We start from the raw sequence: 27,540 nt of genomic DNA, 5'->3' as shown, positions 1-27,540 counted from the left end.
AAAAGAAAAAAAACGACAAATAAACAAATTATAGCTACACAAAACAACGATAAAAGCACAAATTTAGGTTACAATCATGCTATCACGGTCCATCATAGCGACACAAAACAACGATAAATACACAAATTTAAGATACAACCTTACTAACACGTAACACGATCTGCTTGGGGGTTATATTTACACAAACTTAAATAGTAAATAAATGTACTCATAATGCGTTTGAAAAATAAAAAACAGCAATTAAATTATACAGCTGATCAAAATGTAAACAATTATGTTCTTCATAAGGATAACATGGGAACTTTCAAAGCCACTGGGGCAGAGCCCAAGGGACTTTTTCAAAAACATAAGGCCAGTTTGCAAATCTACGCGACACGCTCTTTCCAATGAGACGTCAATGGATAAAATCGGTTAAGAAATGGCGGAGGAGTTCAACCGACAAAGTTTCATGTACCGTATTAATCATGTAGCGTATTAATTATATAGGTAGATATATAGATTTATATATATATATGTGTCCGTGAACACGATAACTTGAGTAATTTTTATCCGATTTTGATGAGATTTGGTTTGAAGGTGTAAGGGGGGATAAACTTGAATGACTTCGCGAACCAGCATGATCGGACCATGGGAACGGGGGTTTACGGGGGGTTTTATGGAATAAAAATTGGTTTTTCTAATTTTTTACCCTCTAAACGCAAAATTTCCCAATTTCTCTCCAGACCTTCTGAAAGAGCTTAAAAAACAAATAATGTAGTATACCAAAGTGTTTTTGTATAATTATTGGTTACGGAGAAAATTCAAATAATTGTTATTTTAAAACTCCCATGTTATTCTTATGGGGAATATTGTAAAATGTTGTAGTCTGCTTGTTTATGGATACATTTTGATCAAACTTGGTAAATTTATTTATTTTATACTTAGTTATTAATATTTCACTAAAAAACACACTTTTTTACCCTCCCTGTAGCAGCAAGAGCAAGCCTATGTACTCATAAAAATTAATGTTTAATTCAATACATTTAATTGAAAATCAATTCAGGAAACTGGAAATTCGCTTAGTCGGCAGGTTTGCTGCGGCGGGGGTATTTGTTATATTGATATTTAATAGATTTTTCTTTGATTGAATGTTGTTGTTAACAATTTGCATTTGGGTTTAAAGTGTGTGTTCCTTATGTTAAGTGTGTGATTCTAATGTTATGTGCCTAATCTGTACCTTATTAGTGAGTACTTAATACTTTTTTAATACTTAGTAAAGTGGTGTATGGATTTCATAACCATTATTTTACTAGAGACCGTTGTATTTAACCACAACGGACTCTGTTGCTATAGTTGTCAATAATTTGTAAACACTTAAAAGACAATAATTCATTTCATGCCATGGTGACTGAAAATGTGTGAGAAAAGGAGTCTAAAAGCATATTACACTTAGCCTCACACACACATTTACACTTATAACACTTATTACACTTATATTACACTTATAAATTTATGTCCCTAGTATTGGTATAATATTCAAAACTAATCATATTGGGTAATTATTTATGTTATTTTAATTTAGCTGATAGCCTAGTTTTTGTTGTCATATGACTTATTGTTTATAGTACAAATTTAATGGACAACAGATAATTTATATGGCACAGAAACGATTAAATTAGGGTTATTAGATACATTTTTCAGGCTGAACATATGTAATTTTACTATTTGTTTATGTTTATATCAGTTAGAAAATTTAGTAATAACAAGCATACAGACACAGATAAAAGGCTTGTTTTGATATAAGTGTTTGTAATATGACTAAAAAATTAATTAAAATATGATTCTGTTATATGTTGAATAAAATGTCAAAGGGAAAATTACTGGACCTCCCACTATCCCTCAGAATGTAAGTTAAATAGAAAAATTGGTTAATAGATTCTTAGAAGATTAGGTGACAAGTATTGTGGCTTCTGAGCACATGTAAGGTGACTGTCCAGTGAATGACTGCTGCCTATGAATCATCTATAATAAGAGTTAAATTAAGACATCAGGAGTGAAAAAAACTAGATGAGAAAATAGATATTACTCTATTCTTCATATTAAATTATCAGTTGTTAATTATTGTTAGTTATTTATGTTTATTTTGATGATCTATTTTGGACATGATTTGAATTTTAGTTTTTAGCTTCTGCCACTATAAGAACTCTACAGGTAAGGCATATTACATTACCTTCATTTTGTGGAGAAAAAAAAATCGGTTGAAATAGTGATTTCTTAGGGTTCCTTTTATTTAATATTAAGAGTGTATATTTAGAAAACTATCTGTTTTCATACGTAGGCCTACTAAAAAAATATGTTTTTTTTTCAAGCGGTCACATGATAGGCCTATGGGTCATTTACTGATATGGGGTCATTTACTGGGTTTGGACTCTAATTTACAATTATTTACTATAAAAATGCTCAGAACCTATTGAGAAATATAATTATCAATACCTATCAGATTTAAATCATAATTAATTGTCTTTCTCAACCAGAGTGAGTGACTGGCATCGAAGTCATCTACTTATTTTTAGTAAGTAAACATTTTTTATTAAAATGGTTATTAATTGATGTTTTATTCAGTCCAGGAGTTACGATTTATCCCAATTGAATATCCTCTTTGGCACTTTAAGACGTTTTTCCAACAGCTAACCAGGCCTATACCTATGTTTTTGATTTTACATTCCTAACGTAAACGTATAAAACTTCGTTAAAACTTTTAAACCCTTTTTCTGGTATATTACTGATTTTATAAGTGATTTACTAAACCTTCCGAAGTCGGTCATTCACTGGCATAAGACTAGTCATTCACTGGCATGACATCGGTCATTTACTGGACTCATGACTTTGGTAAAAAAACAATTCTTACAATGCGTAATTGATCTTTTATGAACAACTTATAATATAAAGGCAAACCCTTAAATATCAACCAAAAAGTAGTTAGGTACTGTATACCTAATAATATATAGCATTAATACTCTCATTTACGAGCAGTACCTGGGGACCGAGCCTTGCTCGGGGAAAATTATTAGTTTACTCTGAAAAGTATTGCAGATACATTAATCCACTCCCAATCTCCACACTGCTAACCTTCACTACTTACTTCACCACTCCCTACGTTGTGGACCTGTTTGCCCTCTTTCCTTATACCATTTTAGAATTGCAGATACATAAATGCCACAGACAGTTTCCACACTCTGCACTGCTAGCATTACTACTTCCTACACCATTTCCTATGTCATGGATCTGTTTTCCTCCCCTCTCGTAGCATTTTGGGATTGTAGATACCTTAATTTTATTCCCATAAACACTTCTCAGATTTCAGAATGCTCACCTTTACTACTTCCTTCACCACTTCCTACGTTGCGGACCTGTTTCTCTCCCTTCCAATGGCATTTTAGGATTGCAGATACCCTAATCAAGTCGTCATTAACAGTTCCAACACTCCGGGCTGCTTGCCTGTACTACTTCCTTCATCTCTTCCTACGTCGCAGACCTGTTTCCCTCCATTCCCATCGCATTTTAGGATTGTAGATACCTTAATCTAATCGTCATAAACACTTTCACACACTCCGGACTGCTCACCTTTACTACTTCCTTCACCACTTCCTATGTCGCAGACCTCTTTCCATCCCTTCCCATAGGATTTAAGGATTGTAGATTCCTTAATCTAATCGTCATAAAACAGTTTCCACACTCCAGACTGCTCGCATTTACTACTTCGTTCACCACTTCCTACGTCGCGGACCTGATTCCCACCCTTCCCATAGCATTTTAGGATTGTAGATAACTTGATCTAATCGTTATTAACAGTTCCCACACTCCGGACTGCTCACCTTTACTACTTCCTTCACCACTTCCCACGTCGTGAACCTGTTTCCCTCCCTTCCCATGGCATTTTAGGATTGCAGATTCCTTAATCTAATCGTCATAAACAGTTTTCACACTACAGACTGCTCGCCTTTACTACTTCCTTCACCACTTCCTACGTCGCGGACCTGTTTCCCTCCATTCCCATAGCATTTTAGGATTGTAGATTCCTTAATCTAATCGTCATAAACAGTTTTCACACTCCAGACTGCTCGCCTTTACTACTTCCTTCACCACTTCCTACGTCGCGGACCTCTTTCCATCCCTTCCCATAGGATTTTAGGATTGCAGATTCCTTAATCTAATCGTCATAAACAGTTTCCACACTCCAGACTGCTCGCCTTTACTACTTCCTTCACCACTTCCTACGTCGTGGACCTGATTCCCTCCCTTCCCATAGCATTTTAGGATTGTAGATAACTTGATCTAATCTTTTTTAACAGTTCCCACACTCCGGACGCTCACCTTTACTACTTCCTTCACCACTTCCTACGTCGTGAACCTGTTTCCCTCCCTTCCCATAGCATTTTAGGATTGCAGATTCCTTAATCTAATCGTCATAAACACTTTCACACTCCAGACTGTTCGCCTTTACTACTTCCTTCACCACTTCCTACGTCGCGGACCTGTTTCTCTCCCTTCCAATGGCATTTTAGGATTGCAGATACCCTAATCAAGTCGTCATTAACAGTTCCAACACTCCGGGCTGCTTGCCTGTACTACTTCCTTCATCTCTTCCTACGTCGCAGACCTGTTTCCCTCCATTCCCATCGCATTTTAGGATTGTACATACCTTAATCTAATCGTCATAAACACTTTCACACACTCCGGACTGCTCACCTTTACTACTTCCTTCACCACTTCCTATGTCGCAGACCTCTTTCCATCCCTTCCCATAGGATTTAAGGATTGTAGATTCCTTAATCTAATCGTCATAAACAGTTTCCACACTCCAGACTGCTCGCCTTTACTACTTCGTTCACCACTTCCTACGTCGCGGACCTGATTCCCACCCTTCCCATAGCATTTTAGGATTGTAGATAACTTGATCTAATCGTTATTAACAGTTCCCACACTCCGGACTGCTCACCTTTACTACTTCCTTCACCACTTCCTACGTCGTGAACCTGTTTCCCTCCCTTCCCATGGCATTTTAGGATTGCAGATTCCTTAATCTAATCGTCATAAACAGTTTTCACACTCCAGACTGCTCGCCTTTACTACTTCCTTCACCACTTCCTACGTCGCGGACCTGTTTCCCTCCATTCCCATAGCATTTTAGGATTGTAGATTCCTTAATCTAATCGTCATAAACAGTTTTCACACTCCAGACTGCTCGCCTTTACTACTTCCTTCACCACTTCCTACGTCGCGGACCTCTTTCCATCCCTTCCCATAGGATTTTAGGATTGCAGATTCCTTAATCTAATCGTCATAAACACTTTCACACTCCAGACTGCTCGCCTTTACTACTTCCTTCACCACTTTCTACGTCGCGGACCTCTTTCCATCCCTTCCCATAGGATTTTAGGATTGCAGATTCCTTAATCTAATCGTCATAAACAGTTTCCACACTCCAGACTGCTCGCCTTTACTACTTCCTTCACCACTTCCTACGTTGCTGATCTGATTCCCTCCCTTCCCATAGCATTTCAGGATTGTAGATAACTTGATCGAATCGTTATTAACAATTCCCACACTCCGGACTGCTCACCCTTACTACTTCCTTCACCACTCCCTATGTCGTAGACCTGTTTGCCCTCCTTCTTCATACTACTATTTTAGAATTGCAGATACATAAATGCCACAGACGGTTCCCACACACTGCGCTGCTAGCCTTACAACTTCCTTCCTCATTTCCTACCTCATGGACCTGGTTCCTCCCTCCCATTACATTTTAGGATTGCAGATACCTTAATTCAATCGTCATAAACAGTTCCCACACTCCAGACTGTTCGCCTTTACTACTTCCTTCACCACTTCCTATGTCGTGGACCTGTTTTCCTCCCTTTCCATAGCATTTAAGGATTGCAGATACCGTAATCTAATCGTCATAAACTCACACTCCACACTGCTACCCTTGACTATAGAATCTAGTAATCTTCAGTATAATCTTTGCTCAATAGTAACAACTGATGTTTTTCCTTTTGTACTGTATTTTGTTTTGCTAGTATACTGTGGATAGACAAATTACAAGTCTTTTGTTTACTTTTTCCTTGTTATTTAATTCAGCCAACATGGTTACCTAGCAACCCATAAGACTAATGTTAAAAAAATGTGATTTTCAGTTTCATTTTTCTACGTAATTAGATTTTTGTTGGCAGTTCTAATTGCAGTAAACTCGTTTTTAGGCCAGAAATAAACTATATACAACATTTCAAGAAAATCGTCAGAGCCGTTTTCGAGATCTTGGTGAAAGCATACATACAAGCAAACTTTGCTCGTATTAGAGTATAGGATTGTTAAGTTAACAAAACATTTTTACCTTAACCGGTTATTCACTGTACAAGTCACCCTACATGGTATTGTATGGCTAGCTAAAACTTTAACCTGGCTAAGATATCTAGGATAAATGAACCAACTGGTCTTATGGTGTGTAATTAATAATTTTACTGTAGCATTTCGTCTCTATAACACTTCTTTTCTGTTTATTTATCTAGCCTATTTATTCTTAATGGCAAACACCATTTTACAAACAATACATTAATACAATTCAATACATTAGCAAGCAAACAATAGCAAAAGTAATTCTAAGGTAGCATATTCAAGCAAAACAAACAGTGATGAAATAAAAATTAGAAGAACTGAGCAAAACTCGGGAACTTGAGCAATCAAAATATAAAATCAACAAGAGAAGAAGAAAAAATAAATACAACAAAAGTAACAGGTAACAAGAATAAACTATTTGAGAGAAAAAAAAATAACAAAGGTGCAGCAGTGTAAATAACAAAGTAAACGAACAGTGATCATTACAAGAAACAACCAAAACAACAATAGATAACTCTTAAGTGGCAATAACAAAAGTATAATTTTAACAAGATAACAGGAACTATTCTGATATTGAACAGAGGGAATAAAATATTAACAAAATAACAGGAACTTAGATATTGAAAAACAGAGAATAAAATAATGTGAAACAACAACCAACAAGAAACAACACACAAAAAGAGATAACAGCAATAAAGGCATTAAGTACAAAACATACAAAAAGTTTGGTGATGAGCAAAAAAAATAAATAAGCAGCACAGATTAATTTGTAATACTGAACATACAGGCACTTAAATTTTTGTGGCCCATTAATAGGATACTACAAAATGCACCACCAAAATAGGAACTTTCACAAATTGCCCTCACTAAGCACAACAGCGGCTCTTCTTTTGAACGAAGCAGTTGCACCGGAGAATAAGTCTGTTGAAATTACTTATATACTTTATTGTGTAATGGCAAAATGTTCTGCTTCCTAGAAACTGTCAAATAGTTAATAGTTTAATATCATATGTTTTTGGTTTTGTGTTATGAAAATAAGATCAATTAATAATTAAGAATGGTTTTGTACAGAAATAAAGTTTGTTACAAGTTCATCTATGTCCTTATTTAAATGTTAAAAGCTATAATAAATTTAATAAAAGTAAAAGTAAAACTACAAAAATAACAGAAAGTTATGGGCCCAGTCCCAATAAAAGCTTGTAACAATAACTAAAAATATTTATGTGAAAAGAAAACAGTAAGGGTAAGATGACATCAGTAAATAGTGATGAAATAGTTTGCATACAAAAACTGAAAGAGGCTAGCACATTTCCTATGTGGCATTTTGAGGTAAAAATATTATTCACAGCAAAGAAATTAATGGACATAGTGGATGGAACAGAACTTTTGGCTGAATGTGGACGTGATACAGGAAAAATTGAGAAATGGAAGACAAAAGATGCAACTGCTAAACATGAAATATTGAGAACAGTTAATAACAAAGTCAAAGTCCATCTCATGCCATGTGAAATAGCAAAAGAAATGTATGATACAATATTGAGAATATACAGAAAAGACACTGGTCAACAAAAATGTTTACTACTTCAAGATTTTTACAATTTCAAGTTTGATCAATCCAAAGATGTAAATACTAATATTAGTGAAGTTCAAAACATTGTTTGTAAATTAAAATGTCTAAATGAGGAAATCACAGAACAAATGATGATTTCAAAGATAATGACTATCCTCCCGGAACGCTTTCAGCATTTCAGCAGTGCCTGGGATTCCACTCAGGAGACACACAAAACCCTAGAGAATCTCATTGCAAGACTGACTCTAGAAGAGGATAAAGTGAAAATGGCAAGTAGCTTAAAGAGGATGAAAACGTATCTTTTAAAGTGGAAGTAAATTATGGAGGCAAGAAGAAAGTAACATGTTTTTCGTGTGGTACAACAGGACATCAAAGCAAACTTCCCAAAGAGATGGTGCTCAATGTGTAAGAAAAACAATCATGATGAAAACAACTGTAGATTTAAAGTCTGTTGAATTTGTAAAAAGACAAATCATAGAGAGGAGGACTGTTTTTTTTTAGGAATAAAGGTAAGCCTGAACAAAATAAATTTAATAAAAGTCACAAAAACACTAAAATAGCTTTTTTGAGTAAAAGTGAAAAATGTCTAGTTAAAAATGTGTATTGTGTTCCCGAATTGTCTATAAGAATCTTATGTCTGTAAACAAAATCACAGAAAACAACGGTTCAGTATATTTTGACAATAAAAAGGTATACATTTTAAATGAAAAAATTGAGTTTCCACAAAACTGTGTTGTGATTGAGGGTGATAAAGCTAAGAACGGAATGTATATAGTAAATCTAGTACAAAATGAGTCTGTTATGATGTCAGAACAAGATAGTAATAATTTAGAAACTTGGCATAAAAAATTGGGTCATCTAAATCATAAGCAACTGCAAGAACTTCCTAAAATGTGTGAAGGTAGGCCTATACGTTTTGGAAAGCAGGAGAATAAAACTATTTTGGACTGTTCAGTGTGTGCTAAGGCTAAACAGGTAAGATTACCTTTCAAAACTGTGAGACCAAGAGCTGAAAGACCACTACAAATAATACATAGTGATCTTTGTGGTCCCATTGATCCTCCTACATACGATGGTAAGAATTATTTTTTGACATTGCTTGATGTCTATACACATTTTTGTAAAGTGTATCTGTTGAGTACAAAATCAGCAGGTGAAGTGTCAATGTATATAAAACAGTATATCGCTGAAGCTGAAGCTCATTTCAATCTGAAAGTCAGTAAACTAAGATGTGACAATGGCGGGGAATACAAAAATGTAGAATTCATTGATTGGTGTAAAAAGAAAGGTATACAAATTGCTTTTACCATTCCATTTACTCCACAATTGAATGGGAAATCTGAAAGACTAAATCTTACTTTAATGAACAAAGCCAGATCTATATTATTTGAAGCCCAATGTGACAAAGAGATGTGGGGAGAAGCTGTGTTAACAGCCGCTTATCTTGCTAATAGAAGTCCTGCAACTGGATCAAGTAATACTCCCGCTGAAAAGTGGTATGGAAAGAGGCCCAATTTAAGTAATCTTCAGATTTTTGGCAAAAAAGTATATGCCAAAGTTATAAAGCCTTTAAGAAAACTTGACCCAAGGAGTAAAGAAGCCATGTTTGTTGGATAAGCCACGAATGGATACAGGCTATGGGATCCAGAAAGAAGAGAGACATTTGTAAGTAGAGATGTGATCTTCACATCTAAATTTTTCTGTGAAAACAAAGAAAATACCGTAAATCTCAAAATGAACAAATATTTGAACAATTTGAAGAAGGACATGAAGAACATAGTAATTGGGAAGATGAAGTAGAAGAACATCAAGAAATAAATGAAAGGGAAAGTTAAATAATAGAACACCAAGAAGTACATGAAGAAAGAGTAATACATGAAGATAGACCTAGAGAAAGCCAAGAAGTACATGATGAAAGTCAAAGTGGAGTTATAAATGAAGATAGAAACCTGGATCAAAGTATGGAAGAAGAAGGATACAACCTTCGGCCAAGAGGAGTGATAAAAAAGCCCAAAAGATATGAAAACTACTGTTTTGAGGAAGACCAAGTGCTAATGACAATATAGTGAAACGATGAAAAGTTCAGATCGAGATAAGTGGATGCAAGCAATAGAAGAGGAAAAACAATCTCTTAAAATTATCAGCACTTGGGAATTGGTTGATGAAAAAGAGGCTGAGAGAGAAAAATTACTTACAGCTAAATGGATTTTTGAAATTAAGGAAGATGGTCGGTATAAAGCACGTCTTGTGGTCAGAGGATGCCAACAAAACCCAGATGATATTGATTATAAAGACTTATTCAGTCCTGTCGTTGATTCAAGTGCACTGAGATTGCTTTTTTGCAATTGCTGCTAAAGAAGACATGGAAATGCAAACGTTCGATGTAAAAACAGGATTCTTGGTGAATTAAATGAAACAATGTACATGAAACTACCAGAAGGTTACACTGAAAAAGGGAAGGTCTGTAAACTGAAAAAGGCCCTTTATGGTCTAAAACAAGCACCATGCCGATGGAATAAAAAACTTACAACCTTTCTGAAACAACATGGCCTTGATCAACTAAAATCTGATCAATGTATTTTTAAAGGCAACCAAGGAAAAATCATAATCGCAATTCATGTAGATGATGGTATCGTTTTTGGAAAGGACAAATAACGAATAGAGCATTTGATAACCATGTTAAACATGGAGTTTGGCATCACAAGAAATGAAAAATATAACTAGGCAGATTGCAAGTCAGTTAAAACCCCAATATCACCACAAAATCAGGAAGAATAAATTTTAAAATCTGATGACGATAATTCTAACTACAGAGAAATGATTGGAAGCTTACTATATCTCACAAGTAAAACTAGACCTGATTTGTCATATGCAGTTAGTTACGAAAGTAGATTCATAGAGAGACCTAAGAAAGAAGATGTACAAAATGTTAAAAGAACTCTAAGATATCTTAAAGGTACCCAAGACAGAAGAATAAAGTTCTCTAAGTCACAAGAACGAGAAAAAGAAGTACTTGAACTTATTGCATACAGCGATGCTGATTATGCTGGTGATAAGAATCAAAGAAAAAGTACCACTGGTTATTTATAATTTATGCTGGAGGACCAATATCATGGCGATCACAAAAACAGAACACTGTTGCAAAATCTACAACAGAGGCTGAGTACATTGCCGCTGCAGATTGCTGTACGGAATTCATATTTCTGAGAAGTTTGATTGAAGAGATAACGGGAAAACAAGTAAAAGTGACTTTGTATGTGGGCAACCAAAGTTCTATGAAACTAATTAAATCTGGTCAGTTAAGTTTAACAGGAAGAAGACATATTGAGGTGAAATTTCATTATCTGAGTGAAAAATATCAGAATCAAGTATTTGAAATTAAATACTGCCCGACTGATGATCAGATAGCAGATTTGTTCACAAAACCTCTCACATATCCAAACTTCAACAAATTCAGAGACATGTTGAATGTTTAACGATAAAGAGAACATTTTACCATTAAGGGGGTATGTTGAAATTACTTATAGTACTTTATTGTGTAATGGCAAAATGTTCTGCCTCCTAGAAACTGTCAAATAGTTAATAATGTTAATAGTTTAATATCATATGTTTTTGGTTTTGTGTTATGAAAATAAGATCAATAATTAAGAATGGTTTGTATAGAAATAAAGTTTGTTACAAGTTCATCTATGTCCTTATTTAAATGTTAAAAGCTATAATAAATTTAATAAAAGTAAAAGTAAAACTACAAAAATAACAGAAAAGTCGACCCGCGCACCAATCTGACTTCCCGTCCGCTGCAATCTGCACAGGCCATTGTAGTATGCAAAAAGTGTTGGTTGATAATGTCGCTGGAAAGGAGTTCTGGAACGTGTTCCTCTGGGCACAACAAGATAAATATTGCGGAGAAGTTCAGGGCAGTCTATATGTGCATTGATCAGTTTGAAAAGGAAAATAGCATCAAAGGTCATACGTCTTATATGCAGTGGTTGGATATGAAGCTGCACCTTAAGCTCTTGAACAGGTATGTCCCCAGTATCTGAAGCCGAGTCTGGGTCCAAGCATCCTAATGAAGCGATCCTGAGTTCTTGCAAGCATCTGGATGTGACCAACTTGATATGGAGACCATATAACAGACCCTTATTCCAAGATGGGGCAGACCAATGACTTACAGGATCACTTGTGTGATTGGTGACTTGAAGTTCTTGGTAGATCTGTGTATGAATCCTGAGAGCGAGTTAGCCCTGGCCGTTATATGAGCAAGGTGTTGAAACGGACTGAGATTTTGAGTCATAATATGATGCCCAAATCCTTAAGCCTGTCCACTTTGGGTAGAATAACACGATTTAAACAGTAGTCATAGCTGAGGATTCTAGTCCCACGCTTGAGAGACATAACTTGGCATTTTGCAGTGTTAGATTCATTCCATTATTCATGCACCAGTCACTGATGCTATTTAGGGATCTCTGAAGATTATCTTGATCTAACACAGAATGAACCATCTTCAAAAAGCTTTTTAAGTCGTCAGCAAACATAAGGAAATTACAGTGTATAATCTTGCCAATATTGTTTATAAACAGATTAAAGAGAATAGGAGCCAAATGTGAACCTTGTGGAACTCCAGATGGCACAGGAAAAGGCTGAGATATGGCACCATCACATTTAACCATTAGCTGTCTTCCAGTAAGGTAACTTACTAGTAGTCTCAGCAGGACCTCCACCATCTCCATAACCAGAGAGCTTGGCAAATAAAGACAATGGTTGACTTTGTCAAATGCTTTTTAAAAGTCCAAGTAGACACAATCAACTTGGTTCGATTAGGTAAGGGCGGCCATAGTGAACTCTTGGAATACAAGAAGGTTGGAGACTGTAGATCATCCATGAAGAAAACCAAGCTGCTCATCGACTATGCTTCAAGTGGAAGTAGAGGAAGTCCAGAAGTAAGCTCTCAAAAACCTTTAGACTGAATAACAATAGGTCTATAGTTTATAACATTCGATCTGTCTCCGGACTTCAAAATGGGGACAACAAAGCCTTCTTTAAGAGAGTCGAGGAAGGTATATTGTCAGGGCCAGCACTTTTGTTGGGGTTGAGGGTCATTAGTTTCTGAAAAACATCATTCACAGTTACGGTGTACTTAGAAATCCTAATGCTCCATCCATAGTCGTAGTAGGAATAGGCAGCACATCATTGCTAAAGACAGACGAAAAGTAATTGGTGAAGGCTTCACATTTATCCAAAGGGTCCACAGCTACAGTATTTTCAAAAGATAAGGTTGGAGGAATAGCAGGGCTAGATTTGAGATTATTGATATGTGACCAGAAGGATTTAATATTTGTTGGCATGCTCTTTTCAACTTTTCTCAAGTAGTTATCCTGACATATTCTGGCGAGGTCCTTGCATTTCCTTCCAAGTGCTCTAAATCGTATCAGATCAGAGTAACAGTTGGAATCTTTGTACAATTTGTGGGCAATGTTCTTTTTAATGAAAGTTTTCTCAGCTCAGCAGAAAACCATTTAAGAAAGGTCGTACTTTTGATCTTTTTTAGAGGAGTGAACTGTTTTACAAGATGTCCTAGAAGTCCAGAGAAGTTGTTGGAGGAGTCATTTGGGTTTAGTTGATCAAATTTCAGAGGATAAGTTAAGTTTTGTATTGAAAGAAAGATTCCATCCAGATCACAATTGCGAAAGTCCAATACAAACTTAGGAGGCTGGTGAGAGTAAGAATTATGTAATGTAAATGAAACAGAAAGTGCAGGATGATGCGTGTCCTTGTCAAGAAGAGTGTCCTCAGCCCGAGTTGTATTAGAGTCTTGAAGGGAAGAGAAAACCAGATCAAGACACACCCCACGGAGATTACGGACTGAGTTGATTTGTCTAAGTCCATAAGCTGAAGCAAGGTCATTCAGATATCGTGGAGAGATTGATGTAGGGTTGTCGTCATCACTTGACCAATCAGTATCTGGAAGATTGAAGTCACCAAGCAACAGTATATTTTTATCCCAGGTGCTAACAGATGACATCACTTCATTAAATGAATTAGATAAATTTAAATAAGCACTTGATGGCTGGTTTGGAGGAATGTAGACGCAGCAAAAGACAAGTGTAGATCCGGGAAGATTAATAGAGGCAAAAATGCATTCAGTCGAGCATGTAGTTGGGGTTAATGCACTGCTCGGAATATCATTGCGTATCGCAATAAGAGTACCACCTCCACAGATTTTAGTACTAGTATTCGTGGAACGGTCGCATCTATAAACATTCGAAACCAGTAAGCCCTAGTTCATTGTCCTTGTTGTCTGAAGTGAGATTTGTTTCTACTAAGGCTATAAAGTCATAGTTTAGATGAGGAAGAGAAATCTTGAGAAGTGTAGTGACAAGGCTGAGATCATGTTTCTTTTTAATGTCGATTTCACGACTGGGAGACTCCGTCAAGTTGAAGCTCATGATATTCTTTGCCCGGAATGCACGTTCATTAATTTCAGCAATAATGTGTTCAGGATCCGAGGCTCCAGTGGCGTTGTTGGTCTTCTAAGACTCCTATTCAAGTTTGGAAATCTTTAGCTTCGACCAGCATGACACGAGGTTCCGGTGCAGATAGCTTGGCATTGATCTCCAAAACTTCAGACTTGATGCCAACAATATCGTTAGAGATTAAATCGATTTTATTTATTTTGGTTAGCAAATCATCTAATTTTGAGATAACTGTTTCCATTTTTAATGACAATTGAGAGAATGGCTGATTAGAAGGGACAACACAATCGGTTCTTGAGCAGTTCCACTTTTCTTTGTTATTACCGCATATGCGTTGATACTCAGCTTTGGTCATTTTGATACATTCACGATGGAACCACCGCTGGCAGGCTCCATCACAACATATACCCTCCTCAGAGTCTGTTGAACTTTTTTTGTAACCGGAACAGAATTATTTTGTATTTTGCCTTGCAGCCCTTTCAACCCCATGAAAATTTATTTGAGTTAATGGACTAAATGAAAATGTTTTCAATTCCATCATGAAGAGACCATAGAACTGATAAATATACTCCAGCCAGTTATTAAAGTAAAAAGAACTCTTCAACAATAATCCATCAACCATAAACAGAAATTGTTACATAATTACCTTAGGAACTTTATTAACTAAGAATTAAGTTAAAACAAATTGATAAAATGTCTTAAGGTAATTTGTGTAAATTTACATGTTTTGTTTTATGTAAGGGAATGGTCCAAACCCTTGTCTTATTACTAACGCCTGATATTTTGTTAGATATCACCAATAGCCCAATAATAAATGGCTAAATTAAAGAATAACTAGTAACAATCACAGTTTGAAATCTTTCATTGAAGTGGTGAATGAACTGGTTACATTAAAGTAATTACTATTTTTAATTAATTAGTATGTACTTATTTATCTGTTTTAGTGATTGTGAAAAAGATGTCTTGTGTTGCAAATATTCTCCGAACAAAGAATTTTTTGTAGCAGGGCACATGGATGGCATCATACGGGTTTATAGTGCCTATGATGGAAACCTGATCAATAAACTAGTCAGGCCAGACATAACAGAAGATTTACCTGTGACAAGTGTTCAGTTCCGACTCAACGCTCACAATTCCCAGGCATCAGCTCTCTTGTCAACATGTTTGTATACAAATATTAGTAGGCTACCTCTCATTTCATAACATTAATTTTTTGTAACAATTTTAAAGATACATAATATGTAGATAAAGGTATACAGTATGTGAAAACATATTTACGTGCTTGATGTTTGCAACGTAAGATGTTTTCCAGAAAAATATAATTTTTAGTACGGTATACCATATGCCATTATTATCTGGGAATTTACTATTAGAAAATACACATGCCATTGTTATGTTAAATCTGTAGCCAGCCAGTTTGTATTCACAATTGTGTAACAGAGTGCCCCTTACAAATTTTCTTCCTCCTTAATGCCAATACAAAGGCAAATGACTAAGCGAATTTTTATTTTCCTGATGATGATTTAAATTATGTTTAACACATTGGGTGCAGTGAAAATATTAGTGGGAGCTTCCCCAGGGCCTGCAATTTTTTTCATTAAATCTTACCTTTTTGTTCCCAGAAGTGAGGATCCAGGCCGGAAATGGTTAAATTCAGGATAAGAGTAAACCACCCAGTAAGGACACTCCCCCGCAGACCCTGAGTAAGAGTAAACACCCAGAACCCCCGGTGTTTTACCCTCCCCCCCCTCTCCCCAAATGCCTAGCCCCCCTTTGGCCTATCCTGGAGGGAGTTTCCGACTTGCGCTAGGCTCTTATCACTGCTCAAATAAAAATGAAAATCAATAAAAATAAAAATCATTAGTTTGCTACTCTGACAGCAGTCTTAGTATTGCATCTGATTGGAATGTCTTAAATCTGTTTTGATTTTCTGTTTATATTTTGTTGTTATTTTGTCACCAACATGGTAAACCATAAGGCCCATGTTAATTTTTTTTTAATTTAAAATTAATTTGATGTGCTTATTTCTATTTTAATTTATTAAGGGATTCTGCACATCTACAGGAAAATATCTTTCATTTGGTACCAACCGCTTGTAATTCGGTCCAGTAGTATGGTCAGGCTAGCTGTCATAAGTTTTGCAAAATTTTTTTTAGTATATAAGATATTTTTTTGTTTTTGAGTAACCCATGGCATGGTATAATCCTGACCTCTAATCCATACAAGTATGGTACGTTAGTTTAATATGTATATTTCCATAAATATTCATTCTAAAAAAAAAGTTAATAATAATACATAGGCTATCTCTAAAGTGCACCAACGTCATTAATCTTGTATTCACATCATAGATACTGATGGAAGAGTACTAATCTGGGACTATGAGAATGGCAAAGTTCTTCTCGATTTAAAAGAGAACAGGCAAGTTCTCGGAAGTGCTTACCACCCAAAACTCAATAAGTTCCTTACTGTTGGTGACAACGCTGCTATCTATCTCTACAATGCAGAAACAGGACAGAGAGAACAAACCTATGAGAAAGGGTGAGTTTGCTAGGACAATGTGAAACTAAACTTTGAATAAGTGACAAATGTAAGATATCTCAAACCACTTTAGAGCCTAAAATTATCATTGCATTGCATTGGTACATTTTTCTGCAGTACAGTCGCTAAACTCAAGTAATACAGTGAACATGTCTTGGCCGTCTATACAGAGTGAGTTTCTACTAAGTTCGTTAATTTTTACCAGCTATTCTACTCACTAAAAGGAACAAAAAATGACAAACAAAAATGTTCCATCCCCACCCGTTATGCTGTAATGGCCGATTATTTGAATTTTTAAAATTACCCGTAGTAGCTTCACTAAAACGAGCATAGAAATTAAGCCAATACACGTACAGCATAATAACTTATACCAATAAAAAGAGCGTTAAATTTCCTACAAAACCATTGCAACACCTTTAACATACAACCATATTTTCACCGTTGTATGTCTCACATAACATAAAAAAAGAAGTTTCAAAATTAATTCTTTACAACATCAAAGTGGTTTTACAACTATACATACTAATGTGATGTTTTGTCAAATTACGTAAAAAACTTTCCCATTTTATGCCCTTTAAAATGATGTAACCCATAAGGTTATTGCTGTATTTAAAGTTCGAAAAATTAGGTCAAAACCTCGTCAAGGTCAGAGTTTTCGGAATCAAAACATTGAACCAAATGTAATACAGTATCTGTTAATTTCTTTGCTATCTTATAATCAGCTGATATCTGATCAGCTGGGTGTTAAACTTTGTTTACAAAACCAGCTGATTTCAATTGTTGGCTTGTAAACATTTAAATTATTAACTATTTCATGAACATACTTGGAAAATATTATAATTGTTTAGTGCTATGTTCCGGGTTCTGTTCTCAAATGCAGCTGTAATCTGACGTGAATACAATCGTCAGTTTCCTAATAGGTGACTTTCAAATGAACGAATATTCATCAGTGTCCATACAAGTTTCCATGGACACTAAACATCTTTCTGTTGGGAACGTGATACAAGATGTGTATTGTGTATGTGTTTAAGAAGCTATTTCAGATTGTTGGGGTGGTTTGAGGACGATCCACGGACAAGAACAATGACAGTTTCTCGTGACTTAGGTATTTCTCAGCTATTGAGAAAGGAAAAATTGCATCCCTACCATTTTACACGAGTACAGATTATTGAACCAAGAGATTGTCTACAGAGACTTCAGTTATGTCGCTCTGTTAGTTGACTTGATCATCGTGACTTCCTCAAGTCAATTTTGTGGACAGACGAATCCAAGTTTACTCGGGATTGTATTTACAACATCCATAATGGACATCACTAGGCTACAGAAAACCCACATGTGATACACCAGTGTCGAAACCAAACAAGATTTAAGTTGAATAGATTACTCTAAAACCAGTTAGTTGGCCCTTTCATTGATCTTCCATATTCATTAAACTGCTGTCAGTATGTCAACGTCCTTACTGATATTCTACCAAGGCTCATTGAAGACGTCCCGTTGGATGTACGTAAGCGAATAGTTTAGCAAGCATATGGTGCACCTCCCCACTTCAATAATGGGGTGCGAATTTACATTGGAAATACTTTCCCAATGTGGATTGGAAGAGGCGGATCAATTTCTTGGCCACCACAGTCACCAGACTCCAATGGACTACTACGCTTGAGGTTACCTCAAACAGGAAAATTGCCTAACACTAGTTCAAACAGCGGATGAGCTAAGAAATCGGACTTAAGCTTCCAACCTTCTTCAAGAGGAGCTAAAATTAAAGGCAATAGTGAAAAACTTTCGGAAAGACCATATTTATGACCACATGTATTAGAGCAAAAATGGTGGACATTTTGAAAACCTAATTTGATTAAAAATCTAGAAACCAGACTTTACAGGATTCATTTTGTTTATTTGTACAAATGTATTAACCTAGATTTTTATCAAATTTATTTTTATTTTTTTTCATAGAATTATGAAATAGTTAATAATTTAAATGTTTACAAGCCAACAATTGCAATCAGTTAGTTTTGTAAACAAAGTTTAACACCCAGCTGATCAGATGTCAGCTGATTATAAAATAGCAAAGAAATTAACAGATACTGTATTACATTTGGTTCAATGTAAAGGGCATGAAATGGGAAAGTTTTTTACGTAATTTGACAAAACATCACATTAGTATGTATAGTTGTAAAACCACTTTGATGTTGTAAAGAATAAATTTTGAAACTTCTTTTTTTATGTTATGTGAGACATACGACGGTGAAAATATGGTTGTATGTTAAAGGTGTTGCAATGGTTTTGTAGGAAATTTAACGCTCTTTTCATTGGTATAAATTATTATGCTGTACGTGTATTGGCTTAATTTCTATGCTAGTTTTAGTGAAGCTATTACAGGTAATTTTAAAAATTCACATAATCGGCCATTACAGCATAACGAGTGGGGATGGAAAATTTTTGTTTGTCATTTTTTGTTCCTTTTAGTGAGTAGAATAGCTGGTAAAAATTAACGCACTTAGTAGAAACTCACCCTGTATAGCAAACCAGTTTTTAGCGAATTTCCCATATAGGGAATCCCCAGAGGCCAAAAACACCATCTTTTCAAATTCATAATATATATGTGTGTGTGTCCGTTAGCGCGATAACTCGAGCAAAAATGATCTGATTTTGATGAAATTAGGTACTAACGTGTAAACCTACGTTTATTCGAACGAGTTCGCGATCCAGCAAAATCGGACCATGGGAACGGGGGTTTATGGGGGGTTTTATGGGGTAAAAATGGGGTTTTGTTTTTAGACCGTTTTGTAGAGCTTAAAAAAATAAATAATTTAGTATATTGAAGCGCTGTTGTATGCCTAACAGTCATAGAGAAAATTCAAAAATAGTGTAATTTAAAATTCCAGTGTTATTCATGGAGAAAATGAAAATTGTTGTAGTGTAGCCTACTTGTTTATGGATATATATTGATAAAATTTGGCAAATTTATTTATTTCATCCTATACTATTGACGTATGGTCAAAAAACACTTTTTACCTTTCTCGTAGCAGCAAACCTAAGCACTCATTAAATCTAATGTTATTTAAATGGGAATAAATGTGTCTTATTTATGGAAATATTTTAGTAAATATGTAATCAGACAAGTTGAAATTCGCTTAGTCTGCAGGTTTGCTGTGGCAGGGGTATTAATAATTATAAGTTCTTTACTTAAAATTAAAAACAAAAGTCCATAAACAATATAATTTTATTTGGTTTTTTATATACATTGCTAATCTAGGTATGGAAGATGCGGTAACTCAGTTTCAATCCTTAACAGTAAGTAATCACACCAACATTAGCAACATTGGTTTGTAACAATGATGTTTTGCCGCAGCACACTGTCGGATGTTGTAGATGGTCACACCTCTCGGGTGTTCACTGCTGTGTTCCATCCTCAACAGACGTCAGAGTTTGTGTCCGGAGGTTGGGACAGTGTGGTGCACTTCTGGGACCTCCGCACTCACCACTCCATACGCTTCATCAGAGGCGTCCACATGTGCGGCGAGGGACTGGACATCAGCAAAAGTGGACGAGAGGTGATCACCAAACTTGCAAAGGAAACTGAAATTATATACCGTGTTTGGGACCTTTTCTGTTTAACAACCACTACTTTATTAATACTTTTCAATAAAATGGCGACCATACAAAGTAGGTATTTTAAGCCAAGTATGAATGGAGATGAGTGTAGATGAGTGGCGCGATCTTATTGTAGTCTTGTTAGTGACTATGACCGACATATTCCTTAGACACAGCTGTTAATTAATAGCCCATATAGCTAATGGCAACCAAGCGACCTACAGTTGGTACAGTGGATTCCGAACCACATTTTTGCCTTGGTATTAACGACTTGGTCTAATTATCAGGATAGTACTGCGGATAGTTGTAGTACTCACTAGTGCGGACGTTCATCCACACCAGGACCAGGGTCAGGGAGTATCGTATCCACAGTGCATGCCTATAAATATCCACAATTCGTGACCTCCTAGCAGCTGGATTACAGGACGACGCCACTAATCTATTGAATATTTTATTTTATTGACCACTAAAACATTTTATTGAAAAGTATTAAAGTATTTGTGTGTAAAAATACTTAATTAAGTTTTAGGTTATCTCTAAGGTTCAAACATAACTTAACCAACCCAACCCAATAAAAATTTAGCAAATAATTATAACATTTTAACAAAAAAAAGTGAAGTGTAATAGACACAGTAGTGTAAACACAAGTTACCGGTATTGGAATAGATTGAACATTTTTTTCTATATACAGCATGATCAGTAAATATTGTGGTAGTTACAAAAGAAGTACCAAAATTTATTTAAAACATCTTTTTCCTAACTTTTTTTATAATCCTCAGAAAGATATCATGGTTTTTTTCATTTTACTCATAATTTACTCATTTTAATTGGAATCAATCCCACACCGTATTGTCTTGCACTGATACCTTTAAGTCTATTACATTTTAAATAGTTGACTTTGAATTCGGGTCATTGGAACTTTGTCCTGCTGTTTTATGAGCTTATATGAATCATTGAACAGTAAACTTCATATCACAAAAATATCAACAATTACATTACATTAGTCTGAACCTGACCCAACCACTTTGCAATGCTACGTCTAGTGAATATCGATCCAGTGATCCAGACAAATAAAAATCAGTGTAACTTCAAAGCCTAGCCTCGCTCTCTTCATTGATTTTATTGCTATAGGTTACTTCCAAAAATGAACATAAATAATTTCAAAAGTGCAACACTTACTTCCGCACTCTCGACTGTGGACAAAGTACGAGATTCACATTGCTCTAGCTACTCTACCACTCAAACACCAAGATGACAGTGCATGTGCTGTGCTAGTCCTAAATCAAATCTCTGTTACTTTCTAGACAGCTCTCTGGCATTGAAAATGAAACACCGAATATTTTAAACCGCTTAAATAATGAGCCTTCTGAAAATTGACCCACATAGGCTAGTCAGTTATTAAATTGTTAGTCTGGCTATGTTTGTTTATTTATTTTCCTATAAGCTTTCTGAAGAAACTATGTTATTTTAAAATATATATAATAATAATGAATGATTGCTTATAACATTGTTGTAACTAATAGTTTGAATCCCAATATTTTAGTTATTGACCTGTTCGTACTCAAAAGACAATTCTCTTCAACTTTGGCACTACCAACAGGGCAGACTGCTTGCCAATATTGAACCTGATTTATTCAAATGTCAGGTACCTAATATTAATTTTTTTTATTTACAGCAAGTTAAGTCATCAAGTTTGTTAATCAATTTTACTGTAACAGTATGCCTGTTATAACATGCCTGTAACAGTATACAGCACTTAGATTTTATCGTATTGATGTATTTATAATTGAATCCTTTGATATCCTATTTTAAAATCTACGTACAGTACAATACACAGTTATTTGATTTTTAGAAACTAAACTGGTAGTGTTAATGATTGAGCAAGATCTGGACAACCATATTTTGTGCCTTCAGATGAAGATGGCTCATTAGACATTCTGCAGACTACTATTGAAAATCCAAGGACATCAGTTAGATCTGTAGCATCTCGTGAATCAGCTCATCAAGTTTTAAACAAGTCTGGTTTTAAAGCATACTATATGTTTGAAAGCAAAGACTATTTTGATCGTCAGGTGGAATTAGCTGCAACATTATGATGAATAAAATTGACCAATGACACATACTTTTGGACTTGGACAATATTGTGTTTTCAGGCTTTTAAGTTGAACTAGTGTACATGTTGCTCGAAATCGAGCAATTGCAAAGAAGTACAGGAGCTATTTAACAACAGATAACGTATTTAAAAACGAAACCGTCATAATTCACGATGAGTTTAAAAGAGTCAACTCAAACATTATTTAACTAATGGAACTACTCACAATGTACATAACAGTTCCATATAATCAAAATTTCTTGTAAATAGTTAATCATTTTCCAAAGCTGATGTGGTTTTTAGTGTGTTCTACAAATGTTTCCCACATATAGCCGCATTAGGTTGTCCATGTTGATCTTCGTCAATGATAATGTAGTCTGTCTTCATGGTACCACCCATCGTCACCAGTATGTTAACAAATTTCAGTCATTTTTTAATAGAAATTAAATTTTTTACAGAACTACCTGATTTCCTGCATAACATCTCTGTCACAATTTTTATTTGCTTCAATTGGCATTACTTTGGTTAGTTATTGTTATAACGTAAATTCTATTTACCAAGAAAAAATGCGGAGTTGAAAAAAGGCCTTAATTTTGTTCAGATGGATTTTGTTTCTCTTAAAAGTGAATAATAGCATTAATATTGGATACAGAAGTATTAATAGTCAAAGATAATTGTTAAATCCTACAAAAAAGTTTTAATACAGGTTTCTTGGATGTTGTCATATTCTTCTAAAATTACTTGACTGTTAAACAAATTAATTTCCTTGCCGTACCAGTTTTATTTAGTTTTAGAGGGCTTTCCTCTGCAATTATCACAAAGTAAGGTCCATGTTTCCTACAAAAATAGTAGCACTTTGGCTATCATCATCGTTCATTGTTTGTAGGAATCTTCATATTGTAGGTGTTCTTTATTATATATAGGCTAATAAGAATAGTAAATTCTTTAAAGAACTTAATCGCTATTTCTTTTACTTGGTGGCGTTCAATGGTTTTCCTATGTTTCCCTAGTTAACAACTCGGTCCTTTCAATGATTGCTTAAGAAATACAGTACTATATGTCAATTCATTTTTACTTTCTCCCCCTATACCATAGTATATGGAGAAAGTATTGTTTTCGTCAAAATTTTCGAGTTTGAGTTTTGAGTGGATATATTCGTTTTGGGTCCCCCTGGACCCAAAAAAGTAGTTTTCGAAGTGATGTCTGTGTGTGTGTGTGTGTCTGTGTGTCTGGATGTGTACAGAGCTAGGACTACACCTGTGGTCCGATTTCGATGAAATTTGGTATGTAGGTTCTAATCCATGGTATCTCCAGGCGTTTTTTTCATTTTTTTGAAATTTTGATTTTTAATGGGGATTTTCCCATAAAAACCTATAAAAAACCGGAAAAATCTAATTTTCTAAAAAATGGCCCGAACGATTTTGATAAAAATTTAGTATGTTGTAGCCCTTTAAATCTTAAACAAACTGGTGAAAATCCCATTTCTCTAAAAATTACGGTTCAAAAGTTATGGCAAATTATGTTATTTTTCCATAAAAAAAACCCATAAAATAACGAAAAATAGGATTTTAGAAAAAAATCCGGTTTTTATTCAACATAATATGTTATGGTCCTTACAATTTGATAGTTTTTTTAATTTTTTAGAAATTTTGATTTTTAATGGGTATTTTCCCATAAATCCCCATAAAATAACGGAAAAATCAGATTTTCCCAAAAACGGCCCGAACGATTTTGATAAAAATTTAGTATGTTATGGTCCTTTATATGCTGAACAAAATGGTGCAAATCCCATTTCTGTAAAAATAACGGTTTAAAAGTTATTTTAAATGATGTTATTTTCCCATAAAAAACCCCATAAAATAATGGAAAAATCGGATTTTTCCAAAAATGGTTTGAACGATTTTGATAAAAATTTAGTATGTTATAGTCCTTTAAATTCTGAACAAAATTGTACAAATCCCATTTCCGTATATTTACTTTCACTGCTTACACATGATAAAGGTTGTTGACAAACTTATGGGAGAAAGTATGTGTCAGAATGCTGATACCGTTTATTCTTATTTGGTGTAATATATAAAATTGTCCAGGATTTCTGGATTGTTTACATTTAATAAGTACGCAAACCCAAATCTTTGACTATTAATACTTCAGTATCCAATAGTCAATGCCCAAATTCAATAATAGTAAATATTTAATTTCAACTAACAGTAAATGTACCCAATGCGTTTCATCATTTCATTGATTTCGAAAATAAATAACATCAATTAAGTTATACAGCTGATCAAAATGTAAACAATTATGTTCTTCAAAAGGATAACATGGGAACTTTAAAAGCCACTGGGGCAGAGCCCAAGGAAATTTTTCAAAAACGTAAGGCCAGTTTGCAAATCCACGCGACACACTCTTTCCAATGAGACGTCAATGTATAAAATTGGTTCAAATAACAGCAATTAAATTATACAGCTGATCAAAATGTAAACAATTATGTTCTTCATAAGGATAACATGGTAACTTTCAATGCCACTGGGGCAGAGCCCAAGAGACTTTTTCAAAAATGTAAGGCCAGTTTGCAAATCTACGTGACACGCTCTTTCCAATAAGACGTCAATGGATAAAATCGGTTAAGAAATGGCGGAGGAGTTCAACCGACAAAGTTTCATGTAGCGTATTAATTATATAGATGGCCATGTTAACAGGCATATAACTATGCTGGTATTGGAATGATGTTAAGTAGTAATATATCCAGGGGTTTGGCACTGATTCCTTAGTTTTTAATTTAAAATTCTTTACATCAACTTCGCACATATTCTACTTTAGATTTTAGGGTACTAACTAAATTGTAACAGTGTTTAAATGTTGACAATTGATTTTTCCAAAATTGTTTGGTTAAATAAAGTGTCAAAATATTTAATTTGTAGTACTATTTTACGCTCAAAAATCTCCTTTTTTTAATGGTAATTTACTGTCCTTGTCAAATTAAATCAAATTGAACATGGTGACAATGCCTAGTGGTTTTTGGCCACTATCACTAATTCCACAACTGAATTATACTATAAGAATTATTCTTGATTTACAAAAACAAAAACAAAAAACATGCTGTGTTAAGGTAGTTTTATTTTCTGAGGCTTGGGTTAGGGGGGTGTTATCCACTGGTGGGAAGGTTCTGTGTGCCAGTAGCTCTAAAAATTCAGTGTTGGTGGGTTTATTTGTGCATTTTCATATATTTTTGTCCAGAGACATTGGGTGGTTTGGGGCCCAGTAAAAAACATTTCTGAGCAGAGGCCTCTCCTCAATCCTCTCCTCAATCCAAAAAGTAGAATCCCAACACTAACACAAAACTCAATGTATAAATAATGTTAATATTTATACACCGAAATTTTCTTTTTTGGTAATTGACGTATAATTTACTGACTTTTTATGTAGGCTACTTTGCACCTACCGCAAAGCCCTATGTGTGCACACCTAAGGCCGGCTCTGTTTTTGACAGTAAGGTTAGACTGCTGTTGCATCTATCCATTACAAAATCCTTATAAACCTTAAACCTTCTTTACCAAAAACGTTACAAAATGAAACACGACTGATAGTGGCATACGTCAAAAGTAATAACTACTTTAAACTATAACCAAATTAATTTTTATAAATATTTTTAAATCTTTAATTTTGCATCTTGTTTTTTTTTCAGTTGTATTGTGGGCAATGGGTAACATCTGATACTATTATTGTTGGGGGAACAGATCCTAATCTCCTTCGAGTTGTATCTTTGAAGAGTTTATCAGTAAGTAAAAAATTAAGAATTTTTAAGTGACCTGATGTAGATAGATATTAATGGGCTTATAGTTATTAATATATTCTTGATAGGTAAGTGATTTGAACTAGTGGAAATAGATTCAGGTTGGGGCTTGGGGGTAGGTATGATCTTAAAACAGGCTTTGCAAAATAAATTAAGGAGGTATTTTTAATTCTGTTTGTGTTTATCTACCCCACTGGCATTTTCTATGGGTTTTATAAGGGAATAGTCCTAGTCTTGTTATTCATAACCATTAAGGATTCAAAACTTTACGCTAATGTTGTACCATATCATGGTTTAAAGATTTTACTATTTTCTTGAACTGAAGGTACTGTACTTATTATAGTTGTACTGGTATAAAATAGGTCAACAATACAAATGGTAAAAATATGATAAAAATAAGTTAAAATTGTAATAATTGTTTATATTCCAGACAATCATGCACTATAAGGGGAACTCGTCAGGAGTATACTGCCTTGACCACTATATAAAGACCTCAAAAGCAGGCAAGAAGGATAGTGTTGGAGATATAAGGACTGTGTACTCCATTGACAAATTGTTGATACAATCTGATTTTATGTTAAAATAAAGCTGTTTTTATACCGTATGGTAGGTATTTTAGTAGTATGTCATAGTCATGTTGTAAGAAATGCATGTGTTTTGAGTTCCTAGTTTGTTTGTTATATCATTATCAACATTATAAATGACACTACCAATGGCCACCTTAGTATCACAAATATGTATTTTATAAATACTAGTGGTCATCCAGTGGTCGAAAATTCGACCAAAAACATGTAATGTTCTTCTATTGACTATTGGATACTGAAGTAGACATCCCATCTATATGGACCAGCTGTCGCAATTTTTTTTTAAACACATAGTTTTGTGAGCCAGTCACCGAATGTGTGTCTTAAATTCTATGTTCTACCTTATTTTTTGTTGCTGACAAAGTTGATGGGTCATAACAGTTGCTATAGCTCATAATAAGTCATTCCATAAGTTTGACTTGGTAAAAAACATTGTGTATTCGACATAAATTAGTCATTTAGATCAGCGCAATCTGTTGGTGGCTCACATCAACTACAACGAATGTAATTTTTAAAAACTGGTG

At 34.7% G+C, this 27,540-nt stretch overlaps 1 protein-coding gene across 3 annotated transcripts; it reads left to right on the top strand.

The window, feature by feature from the left end:
- The first annotated feature begins 1,204 nt into the window (after window positions 1-1,204).
- Window positions 1,205-27,036, top strand: LOC128982898 (WD repeat-containing protein 5B-like). Of its 3 annotated transcripts, none has more exons than XM_054401956.1 (7): window positions 1,205-1,223; window positions 15,363-15,580; window positions 16,767-16,956; window positions 20,309-20,510; window positions 22,094-22,195; window positions 26,325-26,417; window positions 26,863-27,036. In XM_054401956.1, exons 2-7 carry the CDS (start codon window positions 15,430-15,432, stop codon window positions 27,016-27,018), a joined length of 894 nt encoding a protein of 297 aa, XP_054257931.1. In that variant the 5' UTR covers window positions 1,205-1,223; window positions 15,363-15,429; the 3' UTR covers window positions 27,019-27,036. The 3 variants fall into 3 exon arrangements, with proteins under 3 accessions (XP_054257931.1, XP_054257929.1, XP_054257930.1); XM_054401954.1 differs by lacking the exon at window positions 1,205-1,223 and adding an exon at window positions 1,755-1,885; XM_054401955.1 differs by lacking the exons at window positions 1,205-1,223; window positions 22,094-22,195 and adding an exon at window positions 1,755-1,885.
- Window positions 27,037-27,540: the final 504 nt, after the last annotated feature.

The sequence above is a fragment of the Macrosteles quadrilineatus genome, unplaced genomic scaffold (genome assembly GCF_028750875.1).
Source record: "Macrosteles quadrilineatus isolate MER2022 unplaced genomic scaffold, UCM_ALF_1.0 Scaffold_1__1_contigs__length_201487025, whole genome shotgun sequence".
Taxonomy (NCBI): domain Eukaryota; kingdom Metazoa; phylum Arthropoda; class Insecta; order Hemiptera; family Cicadellidae; genus Macrosteles; species Macrosteles quadrilineatus.
The sequence above is the reverse complement of the archived record's forward strand: the minus strand, read 5'-3'. Positions and strand labels throughout refer to the sequence as shown.

Excerpts from the sequence above, each read along its gene's own strand:
- LOC128982898 (XM_054401954.1), top strand. The coding sequence starts at position 1,830 with ATGTTGAATAAAATGTCAAAGGGAAAATTACTGGACCTCCCACTATCC. Across the intron at positions 22,196-26,324 it reads CTGATTTATTCAAATGTCAG|TTGTATTGTGGGCAATGGGT; the intron begins GTACCTAATATT and ends TTTTTTTTTCAG. Across the intron at positions 26,418-26,862 it reads TATCTTTGAAGAGTTTATCA|ACAATCATGCACTATAAGGG; the intron begins GTAAGTAAAAAA and ends TTTATATTCCAG.